The 12,173-nt window shown below is 39.5% G+C and overlaps 1 protein-coding gene across 1 annotated transcript in view; it reads left to right on the top strand.

The window, feature by feature from the left end:
- The first annotated feature begins 270 nt into the window (after positions 1–270).
- The window catches only part of HDHD2 (haloacid dehalogenase like hydrolase domain containing 2), a 31,733-nt gene continuing 19,830 nt past the window's right edge, over positions 271–12,173 (top strand). The window contains exons 1-3 of the mRNA XM_045849675.1: positions 271–401; positions 6,799–6,909; positions 9,373–9,581. Of these exons, the coding sequence (XP_045705631.1) occupies positions 6,809–6,909; positions 9,373–9,581 (310 nt within the window). The 5' untranslated portion in view covers positions 271–401; positions 6,799–6,808. The remainder of the gene's footprint in view (positions 402–6,798; positions 6,910–9,372; positions 9,582–12,173) is intronic.

Raw genomic sequence — 12,173 nt, 5'->3', positions numbered from 1 at the left:
GCAAAGTTACTCAAAACTTGGATCAACCATGGTGCTGCGGCATGGGAAACAGCTACTGGGCAAAAGCAGAGGTTTTTGTATTTCCTCTTGCAACCTGGCGGGCTCAGCAGGCCGCACCATTGAAGACTGGGCCTCAAAAACAACTCCTTGTCCTGATGGTGGCGAAGAGGCAGGACTAGACCCGGTACTATAAATCCGAGTTTGGCATGGAACCCTGGGTGGCTAGGCGGAGATAGAGAAAGGGAGGCGGGATTTCCGGTACAGTCATAGGTCCAATTTCCGGCGTCGATTCGGAAGGAGCCCGGGGCGCTGTGGACCCGCGGCCAGGACTCCGCCGACGGCGCGGCTGTGCTGACTTTGCTGTTAGGGGGTCCTTTGCTGAGGACGGCAAGCGGAGCAGGGTGAGGAGCCGCTCTGGGACTGCCGACTACCGCTTGTCTGTAGGGTGCATTTCTTTGTGAGAGGACTCGGGATTTGGGGTCTGTTTGCGTCCCTAGGCCAGCCCCCCTCCTGGAACTTGGACCAACCCATGCGCTCGCTCCGGGAGGACCGTCACACCCTTCCGCGGGGTGACCGCCCCCTGGGCCGCTGCGCCGGCGTGCGTGCGCGGAGGCGTGCGCGAGGCGTTTCCGCAGGCCCCAGGGTGCTCGCTGTTGGGGGTGGCTACTCCGGTTCTATCGCTAGTCAGTGGTAGTGGTTCCTCGGGACGTGCCCCAGGGCTGTATTCGAAACTGGCTTCTCTTCCAGTCCGTAAGGCGTCTGCCAGGCCTTGGAGCGTGAGCTGGAACAGAGGGCAGTGACCGGCCTTTCCGTCCCCTCCCCACTGGAAGATGGCGGGAATCGCTGTTTAGCGCTGAAAGGTTCTTCTTGTTCTAGGAATCCTAGGGACGGAGATTCCTAAGTTTAGTAACGCAGAAGTCTTTATTGAGCGCTAAGTATTACAGTGGAAAAGGCACCACAGCCCTTTCCCCCACAGAGCTTTGGACAGTGATAAATTTAACAATGGGAGCACCCGGGGTATCTGGCTCAGCCCTGGGAGAAAAGGAGTTGGATTCGGAATGCCAGAGAAAATGATACTTATCTCAGACCCAAGGGCTGAAGGAGTTGGCCAGAGAGAAGGAGGATGTAGGGGGCAGGAGTGGTAGGATTCAGGGAGCAAAAATGGTCCCAGACGAAAGTCCAGCGATGAGGAAGGTCAAGTACTGAACTTTTTTCCTACATCTCCTTTGGGGTTGGCGTATAGATAAATGAGTCGGAAAGGTAAACCAGTGTTCATTGTTCAGGCTTTAAACTGCAGAAATTGGGGAGTAACTGGGTAATATCATTTATTGAGTGCATACAGTGGTTCCAGACTTTAATACCCAAACCATGTGGGGAAGAAAAGAGAATCCCCTACTCACCCCCACCCCCCCACCCCCGCAGGGGGGTTCTAAGAGGCATGCTCTGAACAGCCCCAACCTCCTAGGGGAAAATTTTTATTGAAGTCTTTTTTTTTTGTCTTAAATATTTATGCAAGTTTTGAATTGTATGCCACAATATAGCCTTATTTTGGTATAAAATATTTTTTCAAATTCTCATGTAACCTGTGGTCCACTGGCCCGGTGTGGCCCAGGATGGCTATGAATGCAGCCCAATACAAAATCGTAAATTTACTTAAAACGTTATGAGTTTTTTTGCTTTTGTTAATGTTTGTGTATTTAATGTGTGGCCCAAGACAACTCTTCTTCCACTGTGGCCCAGAGATGCTGAAGGGTTGGGCATCCCTGCTTTTAGGACCATTTATGTTCTGATTTTTGTAGTCCTTGACACACATCCATTATGTACCCTTTCCTCTTTCTTCTACCCCCCCACATACAAGGGTGGACCCCAAAACACCTGGAATTTATTTATAAAAAGTTGCATATTCTTACATGTTTAAACCTCAGTCACCTTCAAAGTACTGTCCATTTGATGCAATCCACCTATTGAGACTTTTTGATACCCTGCTCAAAACAGTTTTTTAACTTGTCGATTTTGATGCCTTTTAGTGCTTCTGCCATTTTTTGTTTTACCTTTTCCACATTGACAGAACATTTCCCTTTGAGAACTTATTTTCATCCAGGGAACCAAAAAAAAAGTTGTTTGGGGCAAGATCAGATGAACAGGGTGAGTGGAGCTTGGGGGTAGTGTCATTTTATGGTTAAAAACTGCTGAACACGCAACAGGGTGTGGGCAGGTGCATTCGTAAATTACCCATTATGAAATGGGCAAGCATGTTGAAAGAATTCACTTGAAAAAATTCACTGAAACTGAACGCGGCCTCTCACAGCAGTGCCAGCTAGTTACACTGATACAGATGGGTTCCTCGAATACTCACCTAGCAGGGGAAACCTGTACTATAAGGAACCCGCCTTCCAGAAGGTGATTCTGTTTTTTGGGGGTCCCCCCACATACATAACCCAGCCTTTCTATGTTTTGAACACTTCACAGTACATGTCTTATATTCTTTAATCCTATCACTCTTTAGAGATGGGTGTTATCCTTTGTATTTTAGCAGTAAAGAAACTGAGGCTGCAAGATTAGGCAAGTTGCCCTGCTTCACACAGCTAGTAAGTTAAGGTTCAAATGCAGACATGTACAGCTCCTTAGTTCTTGTCCTTCACCACTGCACTATTGCATTTCAGGGAGTGGATTTGGAGCTGGACATAGAATATTCGAAGCAGAAAGGACATTTAGAAAGTTGTTGAATTGGGCTAGATGAAAAGCTATGGTTCCAAAACTAAGTTTCAGCAATGATGAAGAGAAGTGAGTAGATTCAAGACTGTAAAGGATGTAGAACTGACACCTGGCAGGTGACTGGGTGAGAGGAAGGCGTGGGAGAGCCCGCTGGGTACGTCTGGATTGATGGTTCTGCCATTCATTCATAAAATAAGGTCTCGGGAGGGAGAAAGAGCAGCCTAGAGGGTAACGAGGACTTGCTGGATTGAGATGCCCTCAGCAGTGTCTTGAGTTCCTCTTAGGGTGAGAGAGAATTTGCTTTGCATTGACTTTGTACCAGTATCAGTTGTCTATGCCTCTTCTTAAGGTATATCCTATATAACTTGGTCAGACTGGGAGATGGTGGGACACGGACCCAAGATAAACCAAACACATGGACTAGCTTTGAAGTCTTTACAGGTCTTCTGGGGTGATACTAATATTTTACAGTTACATTGTTTTGAAAAAAATTATAATAACATTTTCTTTTTTTGAGATATACAAGATTATCCTAGTTTCAGGTGTACAGCATAATGATATGATATTTGTGTACATCAGGAAACAATCACCATGATAGGTCTAGTTTTAACATCTGTCACTGTGCATAGCTAAAATTTTTTTCTTGTAATGAGAACTTTGAAGAACTATTCTTAACAACTTTCAAGTGTGTGATACAGTCTTAACTACAGTCACCGTGCTTTCGACCCCCTTTTACCCCCTTCACCCATTTCTCCCCACCCCCACCACCCTACTCTGGCAACCATCGATCTGTTCTTTGCGCCCAGGTCCTTAGGGGGTTTTTTGGAGGAGGGATTCCACCTGTAAGAGATGATAAGCATGCTATGATTACATTTGATGGAATGCTGACTCGCAGTTTACATAACCACTATTACCGAGGTTCTCAGTGGGAAGGAGATCGTGGCAGAAGCAGCCGAGGCCTCTGTGGGGCCAACTGAAAAAGTAAAGTTTGAGATCTGAGTGAGGCACCTCGGTTTTCTTCGAGCCCCCAATCCATCACTCTCGATGCATAATGCTCCAGAAGAGCGTTTTAGAGTTTAAAAAGTGTGTTCTGTGGAAGGGACGAAAGCAGCAAAGTAGGCGTTTACAATGCTTTTGTAACATTTAACCTATGTAGATGCTTTAGTAAGGGTTAAAATAATTAATATTCATGAGGACCATTTACTGGTTCTAGTTGGACTGTTTTTTAAAGCACTATACTCTTGTTATTCCAATCTTGTCTATATTTTCTAAAGCCTTCAGAGTTAACATAATTGAATATGAGATGTCTCTCACAAAATTTGGATTTTGAGAGGAGCAGTTGTAGGTTCCTGTGCATGTACAGGAGAATGCTTTGTTTTCATTTTGTGTAGCCTTTTGTGGTACAGCATACTTTAACTTAAAGAATCCTTTACTTGTTACCCGTTACATTCACATACAGCCTCTAGGAGCCATCTAGTCTGCTGTGTCAAACTCATTTTCACCGGGGGCGGAGGGGGGTGCCCATCAGCCTTGCAGTTACCTTCAAAGAGCCGAAATAATTTTAGGGCTGTATAAATGTAACTACTCCTTAACTGTTAAGGAGTTGAAATTATATTTGGCCCAAATTATATATGAGAGCTATTACAGAAGAGAGGATTTTGCAATTTAACCTTGATTAATCAGAACTTTTAATATTTTTTTCTTTTTTTTGCCTTTTCACTCTTTTTTTCCTCCCAGCAGGTATATTATAAAAGACAAACAGAACCAAAGATTTGTTTAAAAATCAAAATATTTGGGGGATAGAGGTTGTTATACTGAGTATATAAAAATTGTATGACCTAATTTAGTTTTTTATAACTATATTAAATGTATGAGAAATGACTGACTAAAATATAACAAAACTATTTTTAGTATGAAATACGACATTTACACAAGAGTGTGGAAAACAGCTGTAAGGGGTTTTAAGATTTTATTTATTTATTTTTAGAGAGGGAAGGGAGGGAGAAAGAGAGAGAAAGAGAAACATCAATGTGCCGTTGGTGGGGGCCGTGGCCTACAACCCAGACATGTGCCCTGACTGGGAATCGAACCTGCGACGCTTTGGTTCGCGGCCCGTGCTCAATCCACTGAGCTACGCCAGCCAAGGCTATAGCTGTAAGTTTTTAATAATTTTAATAAAATAAAAACACTCATCTACTCACCATCTATGGCAAGAAGACCTTAGAGGCTCCTGTTGGGCGCTCCCTGTTTGCAGCCCCTCCCACCCCTGGAGGAGTCCCTGTCTGACCCTCCAGATGACTGTTCCCTCCCCTCTGCAGTTTTATCACCTCCGCGTGCATTCCTGTATCTTAATGCTATGGTTCGTAACTGTACTGTGTGTAGGCTCTTGCAATGGGCTTCTTCCTCTCTATAGTAGATTTTTGAGAGTTATCTAGGATGATGTGTACAGCTGTAGTTTGTTTATTTTTTTTCCTTACCAGAGTACTTGTCACTATGTTTACATTAACCATCTCTTGTTTTTTTTTGGGGGGGGGAGATATATTTTTATTATTGACACTATTACAGATGCCCCCATTTCCTCCGCCTTTGCCCACCTCCATCCAGCCCCATTCCCCCTTCCCTCTGGCCACCATCACACTGTTGTCTGTGTCCATGGGTTACGCCTATATGTTTTTTGGCTAATCCCTTCACCTCCTTTCATTCAGTTTCCCCTCCCTCCCTCCGACAGCTGTCATTCTGTTCCATTATCCATGCCTCTGTTTTTATTTTGTTAGTTCATTTTGTTAATAGATTCCACATACTGTATATCCCCACAATGGAATTCTATACAGTAGTGAAAATGAACAGTGGCTATGTGATAACATGGGTACATCTTCCAAGCATAATGTGGAATGGTAAAGCAAGTCACTACAGTAGGAAGAATAACATTAAAACAAAGCTTTCAACTCATAGAATCAAGAGGGTAACTTTCTTGGAGAGAGGAGGAAAGGAAGTCGGATCAGAGAGGGTACATAGAGGGCTTCTACTCCATCTGTGATGTTTTATTTCTAAAACTGAAGGATGGGTAAAGGAGGTGGTTCTATTATTCTTGATACCTTTTTGTATGTCTGAAATTTTTCATTATAAAAACAAAATATGGGGAAAAACGAATGTTTTTAAAGACTAAAAATGAAGTCTCATCCATTTTAGCTTCTGTACTATTTGTATCCACTCCCTTATTATCTTTAAACTATACATTCCACTGTATGAAGGATATAGCTCATAATAAATTTTAAAGGGAAAATATGCAAAAGGGAACTTTTTCATTGTAATGTAAGGACAGTACTTCTCAACTTTAAAATTACTGTGTGACTTAAAATTCCCTCCTCAGTGACCTGTAAATACTGTAGCTCCTTGGCCATATATGTCAGGATATAGTAGTGGAGATGGGTGATTAGAACATTTTCATCATATATAACCACAGATGAAAAAGATTTTGTCAATGATTTAGTGTTTACATACATACACCCTTTCTTCAGAGTATGTTATTGTCATATTTAAGAATAAAATCAATGGCCGTGGCTGGGTGGCTCAGTTGGTTGGAACGTTCGTCTTGTGCACCAAAAGGTTGCCGGTTCAATTCCCCGATCAGAGCACATACCTAGGTTGGGAATTCTATCCCTAGTCAGGGCACATGTGGGAGGCAACCGATCAGTGTTTCTCACATCAATGTTTTTTTCTCTCACTTTAAAATCAATAAACATATCCTGAGGAGTGAATTAAAAAGAATTTAAAATAAGTGAATAATTTGTTACATCAGAGTTATTTTAAGAAACCCGAAAGTAAATAGTAACTTGTTTTTATTAACTCCTTTTTCCCCCTTTATAGTTTCAATTCAAGATTTTTTAAAAATCTAAGCATTATAAAAGTTTTGTGAGTCAAATTTTGGATTTTGATTTCAAAAAACACATTTTTACCCTAAAGAAACAGCTTAACACTGAGCATTACCTTTTTGGTTCTAAATGATATTTTTGAAGACTTCCTAGTTTTTAATTGTCCATTGTTTTCTAAACTGTATCTTTCATTTCATTTGCTCTCTCCTAGGGAATGAAGGATGGCAGCACGCCGTGCATTAAAAGCTGTTTTGGTGGATCTCAATGGCACACTTCACATTGAAGATGCAGCTGTGCCAGGCGCGCAGGAAGCTCTTAAAAGGCAAGCTATCCTCCAGGTTCAGCTGACAAATATGTTTGTAAGTGCCATTTTGCCAAGGCAGATCATTAGCCAAATGGATGGCCTTGAGATGGCATTTCACCAGCTTCCATATATGCAAAAACTGCCTTGGATTTGGCTAGAAGATGTACACATTGTAATATCTTCCACACCTTGTGCTCCAAGCCTTTATTGGGTTTGGCCTTTTGATCTTTGTTCTCTTTGTTCTTTCTGTGTGTCTTTTCCCAAGTCAGTAATGTAAATTTGTGAATGAAAACTCAAGATTCTAAAATGTAGAGGAAATAGCTTTGGAAAAATCACATATAAAGGAATCTGGAAGGGAAACCCACACATACACAAAGGCGTAGTGCCACCCACTCCCCCTTCATCTGAGATCTAGCATTGAGCACAAAGCTGCTCAAATACAGTTTAATTAAGGGACTTGAAATTTTAGAATTATTTTCATCAACTGTATTTAATGCCTTAGAAGGTTAGAGACTTTTATATTTCTTATGTATGAGGCACAATAATTAACATGTCTAGATACAAACTGGGATACATAGTAAAAATTGTTAAAGTAAACTGAATGTGAATGTTTGCTTCTGAGTATCCTAAAGAAATAATCAATATAACAGTACTAATAATTGGTATTAAGCACTTTAATACTAAAATAATTTAGAGAAGTTTTCAAAGTTAGCAATACTTAACATGTGATGCTTATCATTTTCCCACCTTAAAATAGTCAATAGTATGCTGTTACTCAGAAAATCTAATAACTAGTGTCACAGCACCAGGTGTGAGGATAAAAGATGGACACAGACCTTGCTTGCATTCTCTCGGGGAGCCTGCTTTGCATTTGGAGAATCAGCAAATAAGAAGAAACTTGTATTTGCGGTAGGCATCATTTGGAAGCTGTCAGTTTGGTTAGGAGTCATGATGTTCATTTTACAGGTGGCCATTGTGTTGTTTAAAGCCAAAAGGAAATCCGATGCATAATTGGACTTTCCCTCTTGACTCCCTAACACTGTCTGTTCAGTCAGGCTTTCTCTGGGACAGGATGTGGACAGGAGCTTTCCCTGTTCTAAAGATGAGCTTTCCACTTTGGATTGAAAGACAAGTCTCTTTATTTTTGCTGAGTATCGCTGTAACTGTGAGCCTGCCATTCTGGAGGGGCCAGTGCCTACAAATTGCTCTGGTGGGTTTCCATCCAGGGAAATCGCTATATTGTTATGGCTGGTTTTGGTTTCTATAGAAACAAACAGACTATGGGAAGTTGAGGGACCAGTAAAAAATATAAAAGTTTTTAAAAAACCTTTATTAAAAATGATGTTATTCAGTAATTCTGCATGTTCATTTTTAGGATATTTTTAGTTGTGTTGAAATAATCACTTTGTTTTGAGAGATAAACCACCAAATTTTAATGTGTTTTTCAGAAAAGCTGGATATCATAGAGGCAGTCATGATTACTGTGAACTATTTAATCATACCAATTTAGTTAATGTTCTTTGCATGAATACTTAAGAACCTCTTTTCTGTTTTATGTGCTTGCATGTTTTAAATTGTGGTGAGTGCTTTTACATCTTGTATCCATTTGAGGAACAAAATAAAAAACAATGGGTATTAATATAAAATTTTAAATTGTAGCTAAATTAAAATTCTTTTTAGATCTTGGTTTTAAAACTATAGGACCAAGAAAATAATTTTTACTTTTAGAGAAAGCTAAACTGTCATGAATTCTTTCTCTGATAACTGACTGCCAGTGTAAGTTCCAAAAGCAGATCACAGAATCAGAACAATCCTGTATGTAAGTAGTTGAAGGGGAAAACATTTTATTTTTTTAAAAAATGTAATGTTTCTTGGAGATGTCCAGATAGATTGTTTATAAATTTAGCAACTCATTGGGGTTTGGCGAGTCTTTAACTGGCTAAGAAAAAGAAAACATCTTGAGATGTCGTCCTTCGTTCTCTTAGTGTAGAAGGTCAAGTCCTATACCAGGACGTAGGTTGGGGTTCTTGTCTCAGCTCTGCTGCTACCCAGCTGTAGAAAGCCTAGCAAGTCACTTAGCTCCTCTAGGCCTCAGTTTTCTCCTCTTTAAGAGAGGATTGCACTAAGAATCTCTAAAGTAACTTTCACCTCTCCTATTCTGGGAGCACAGTGATTACTAAACTTTGTTTTTTACACTTCTTTGATAAAGCCCTGCAGTAAAATTCAGTAAAAGTACAGAAGGTTCTCAAAAAGGTAGGCACAGCTTCCACAATTTAACTTTGTAACCTTTGGCAACAAAGCATCCCCGAGGGTGTAGATAATGTGTAAGCGATTCTGGGTAGATAACAAAAAAGATCATGGTAATAAAAAAAAACATTTACTTTTATTTTCTGACCTTCGGCAAGTGCTTCCAAATTACGAGATTTTATGGGGCTAGAATGTAACAGTGGCCTTGTTGACATCTGAATTTTACTTTTCCAGGTTACGTGGTACTTCTGTGATGGTTAGGTTTGTGACCAACACAACCAAAGAGAGCAAGAAAGACCTGCTGGAGCGATTGAAGAAGTTGGAATTTGATATCTCTGAAGATGAGATATTTACTTCCCTGACTGCAGCCAGGAATTTAGTGGAGCAGAAACAGGTCCGGCCCATGCTGCTCGTTGACGATCGGGCATTACCTGATTTCAAAGGTAGGGGAAATTTGGAAAGATTTAAAAACCAGGTGTTCACATCTTCCTATAAATCATTCTTCAGACTGAATGTTTAGAAGTATTTATTCTGATTTGCTCCTATCATTGAATCTAAATTGGTGTTTCTCTAGCCCGTTCTGACCACACTCCGCAGTAAATGAAACACGTTACATAGAACCTGGTACATAAATGTGTGTGTTTATATATGGTAAACACTGACTGTATGAGAAATGCTTTAGTTTCTGTTTGGTTTACCTAATTGTTTGTTTGGTTTTGATGCTGCTTAGAGCCCTCCAAGTTAGTTTTACAATTTACTAATGGATCATGACCCACAGTTTGAAAAAGCACAGGTCAAAATTACTTTGAGTTTATAATCCTTGGTCCATGAGCCACTGTTTTCATTTGATTAAATGAAATAATCCAATAGCCCCCTTTTAAAAACTAGGTATCATTCTGTATTGTATGAAATATTCGCAATGACCATGAAATACTTTCAATTAAGAAAACTGTTTTCTCTTTGGAAAAATTAACAGACTCTGGAAAAATATCCGGGTTTTATGAAGCTTTGCCACATTGCTTTGCTTGTAGATGATACTCAGACTGAAATGACACAATATAGAAAAATGGGTATAAATATAATATAAAACCATGTCATGGTGGTACAAGTAATGATTAGGAAGGTTCGGCATGGATATACAGCTGAGCAGAACCTCACAACCTATACTCCCAGTGTATCAAGAATTATTATTTATAATAATAATTATCTGTAATAAGCCAACCAATTTTGGCTGAACTAAACAAAATGCATTCATTAGAGGAATCTGGGTGTTGGCAAGAATACACAGTGGTGTAACTCCAGTGGAGAGGAATTTGGCAATAGCTGACCAAGGTGCATATGAGCAGTATGTCACTTGCAGGAATCTGTCTCCAAGATATAGTTACAAAAATGCACAACGTCATATGAACAAGGTTGTTCACTATAGCCTTATTGGTAATAATAAAGATTGGAAACAACCTGAATGATCATTGGAAGTGATTGATTAATTAATTAATTATGAATATCCACAAAATGGAATGCTTTGGAGCTGGAAAATGAGTAGTGACAAAGATTTTTATCCCTTCATATGGAGTGATCTTCATGAGAGGGAAATGAATGTATAGATGTACATACACACATAATATTTGTAAAAGGAAGCTAAAGAAGGATAAATGAAAAGCTACTAGAAATGGTTATCTAAAAGGGGAGGAAGGGAGAAGGAAAGGAGATTCATTTAAAAGTACCTTGTTACATAGTTTCGACTTTGGAACCATATAAATATTTTACATAATTAAAAGACAATTAAACAGTGAAAAACAAACTGACACCTAAAAACTAAAAACAAATTGGAACAAATGAACTTAACTCTATATCAAGTTGGTGACATAACTACTCAGACAAAAGAAATATTTCAAATGACTTCAAAATATAGTATTTTGACTATTTGTTCTTAGTAGGATAGATTTTAAGGATAAAAGAACTGCAAAGAAATCTTAAACTGCATTCAGTAGTTTAGTCTTATTAGTAATGTTGGTATTGCTATATTTAAATTATATGTAATATTGTATCATACATATAGGATAAAACAAAGTAGTAATTATACTAATATCATTAAGATACAAGACTTTAATGTGAGAATATGTACAAATATAAAAATCAAATTAGTTAATCAAAAGCTGTGTATTACTAATTTTTAATTGAAAATATTATCAACTCCCTTTTTCTCTGGAAAAATACATATTATCTAGATCTTCCACTGGAAAGGCCTAGAAGCAGTGACAACCCAGCGCTCAGACTATGGGGTCTGCTATTTCCCAGTTTAGTTCCTTGGAGTGATGGCTAATTCCAGATCAGGGAAGGTAGTGTATGAGTTTGGGATAACTAACTGTGTTAGCAAGGAGACTGTTGAAGACTAATGAGGTCGTGTCTAGAGGACCCCTGGGCCAATTTGAAGGGGTAATTTGAGCATCAAAAAGAATAATGGTTGCAATGGATCGCAACACAAACATGTGTATATAAAACACCATGAGTTCAAATGATACTCAGTCCCTCAGAACTCATTGGTCACTATTGGAGTTTGATAGGGTAGTAAATCATTATTTTGAAAATTGCCAAGTTAAAGGAGTGAAACATTTTTGGCCAAGTAGCTCAGTTCCTTAGAGCATAATTCCAATACACCAGGATTGCTGGTTCAATCCCCAGTCAGGGCACACACAAGAATCAACCAGTGAATGCATAAATAAGTGGAACAACAAATCAATCTTTCTCTTGCCCGCTCTCCCCACCCTCTCTCTCTTCCCCCCTCTTTCTTCCCCTCTCCCTCACCCTTCCTTTCTATCTCTAAAAATCAATTTAAAAAATTAAGGGAGTGAAACAAGCATTTATCCTGCCTTTGCTATTTGAATTATATTTTAAAGTAACCAGATATTTGATTTGGTACATTCTTTTTGGAATTCCAGCTACTAAATGCAAAAGGAATGGCAGAGTTAAGAAATCACCGTTGGGAAGCCCTAACAAAATAGGCAACAACATCAATAGAGTTTAAACATGTTGGG

The sequence above is a fragment of the Phyllostomus hastatus genome, unplaced genomic scaffold, assembly GCF_019186645.2.
Source record: "Phyllostomus hastatus isolate PE091 unplaced genomic scaffold, TTU_PhHast_1.1 phas_contig_80, whole genome shotgun sequence".
NCBI lineage: Eukaryota > Metazoa > Chordata > Mammalia > Chiroptera > Phyllostomidae > Phyllostomus > Phyllostomus hastatus.
The sequence above is the reverse complement of the archived record's forward strand: the minus strand, read 5'-3'. Positions and strand labels throughout refer to the sequence as shown.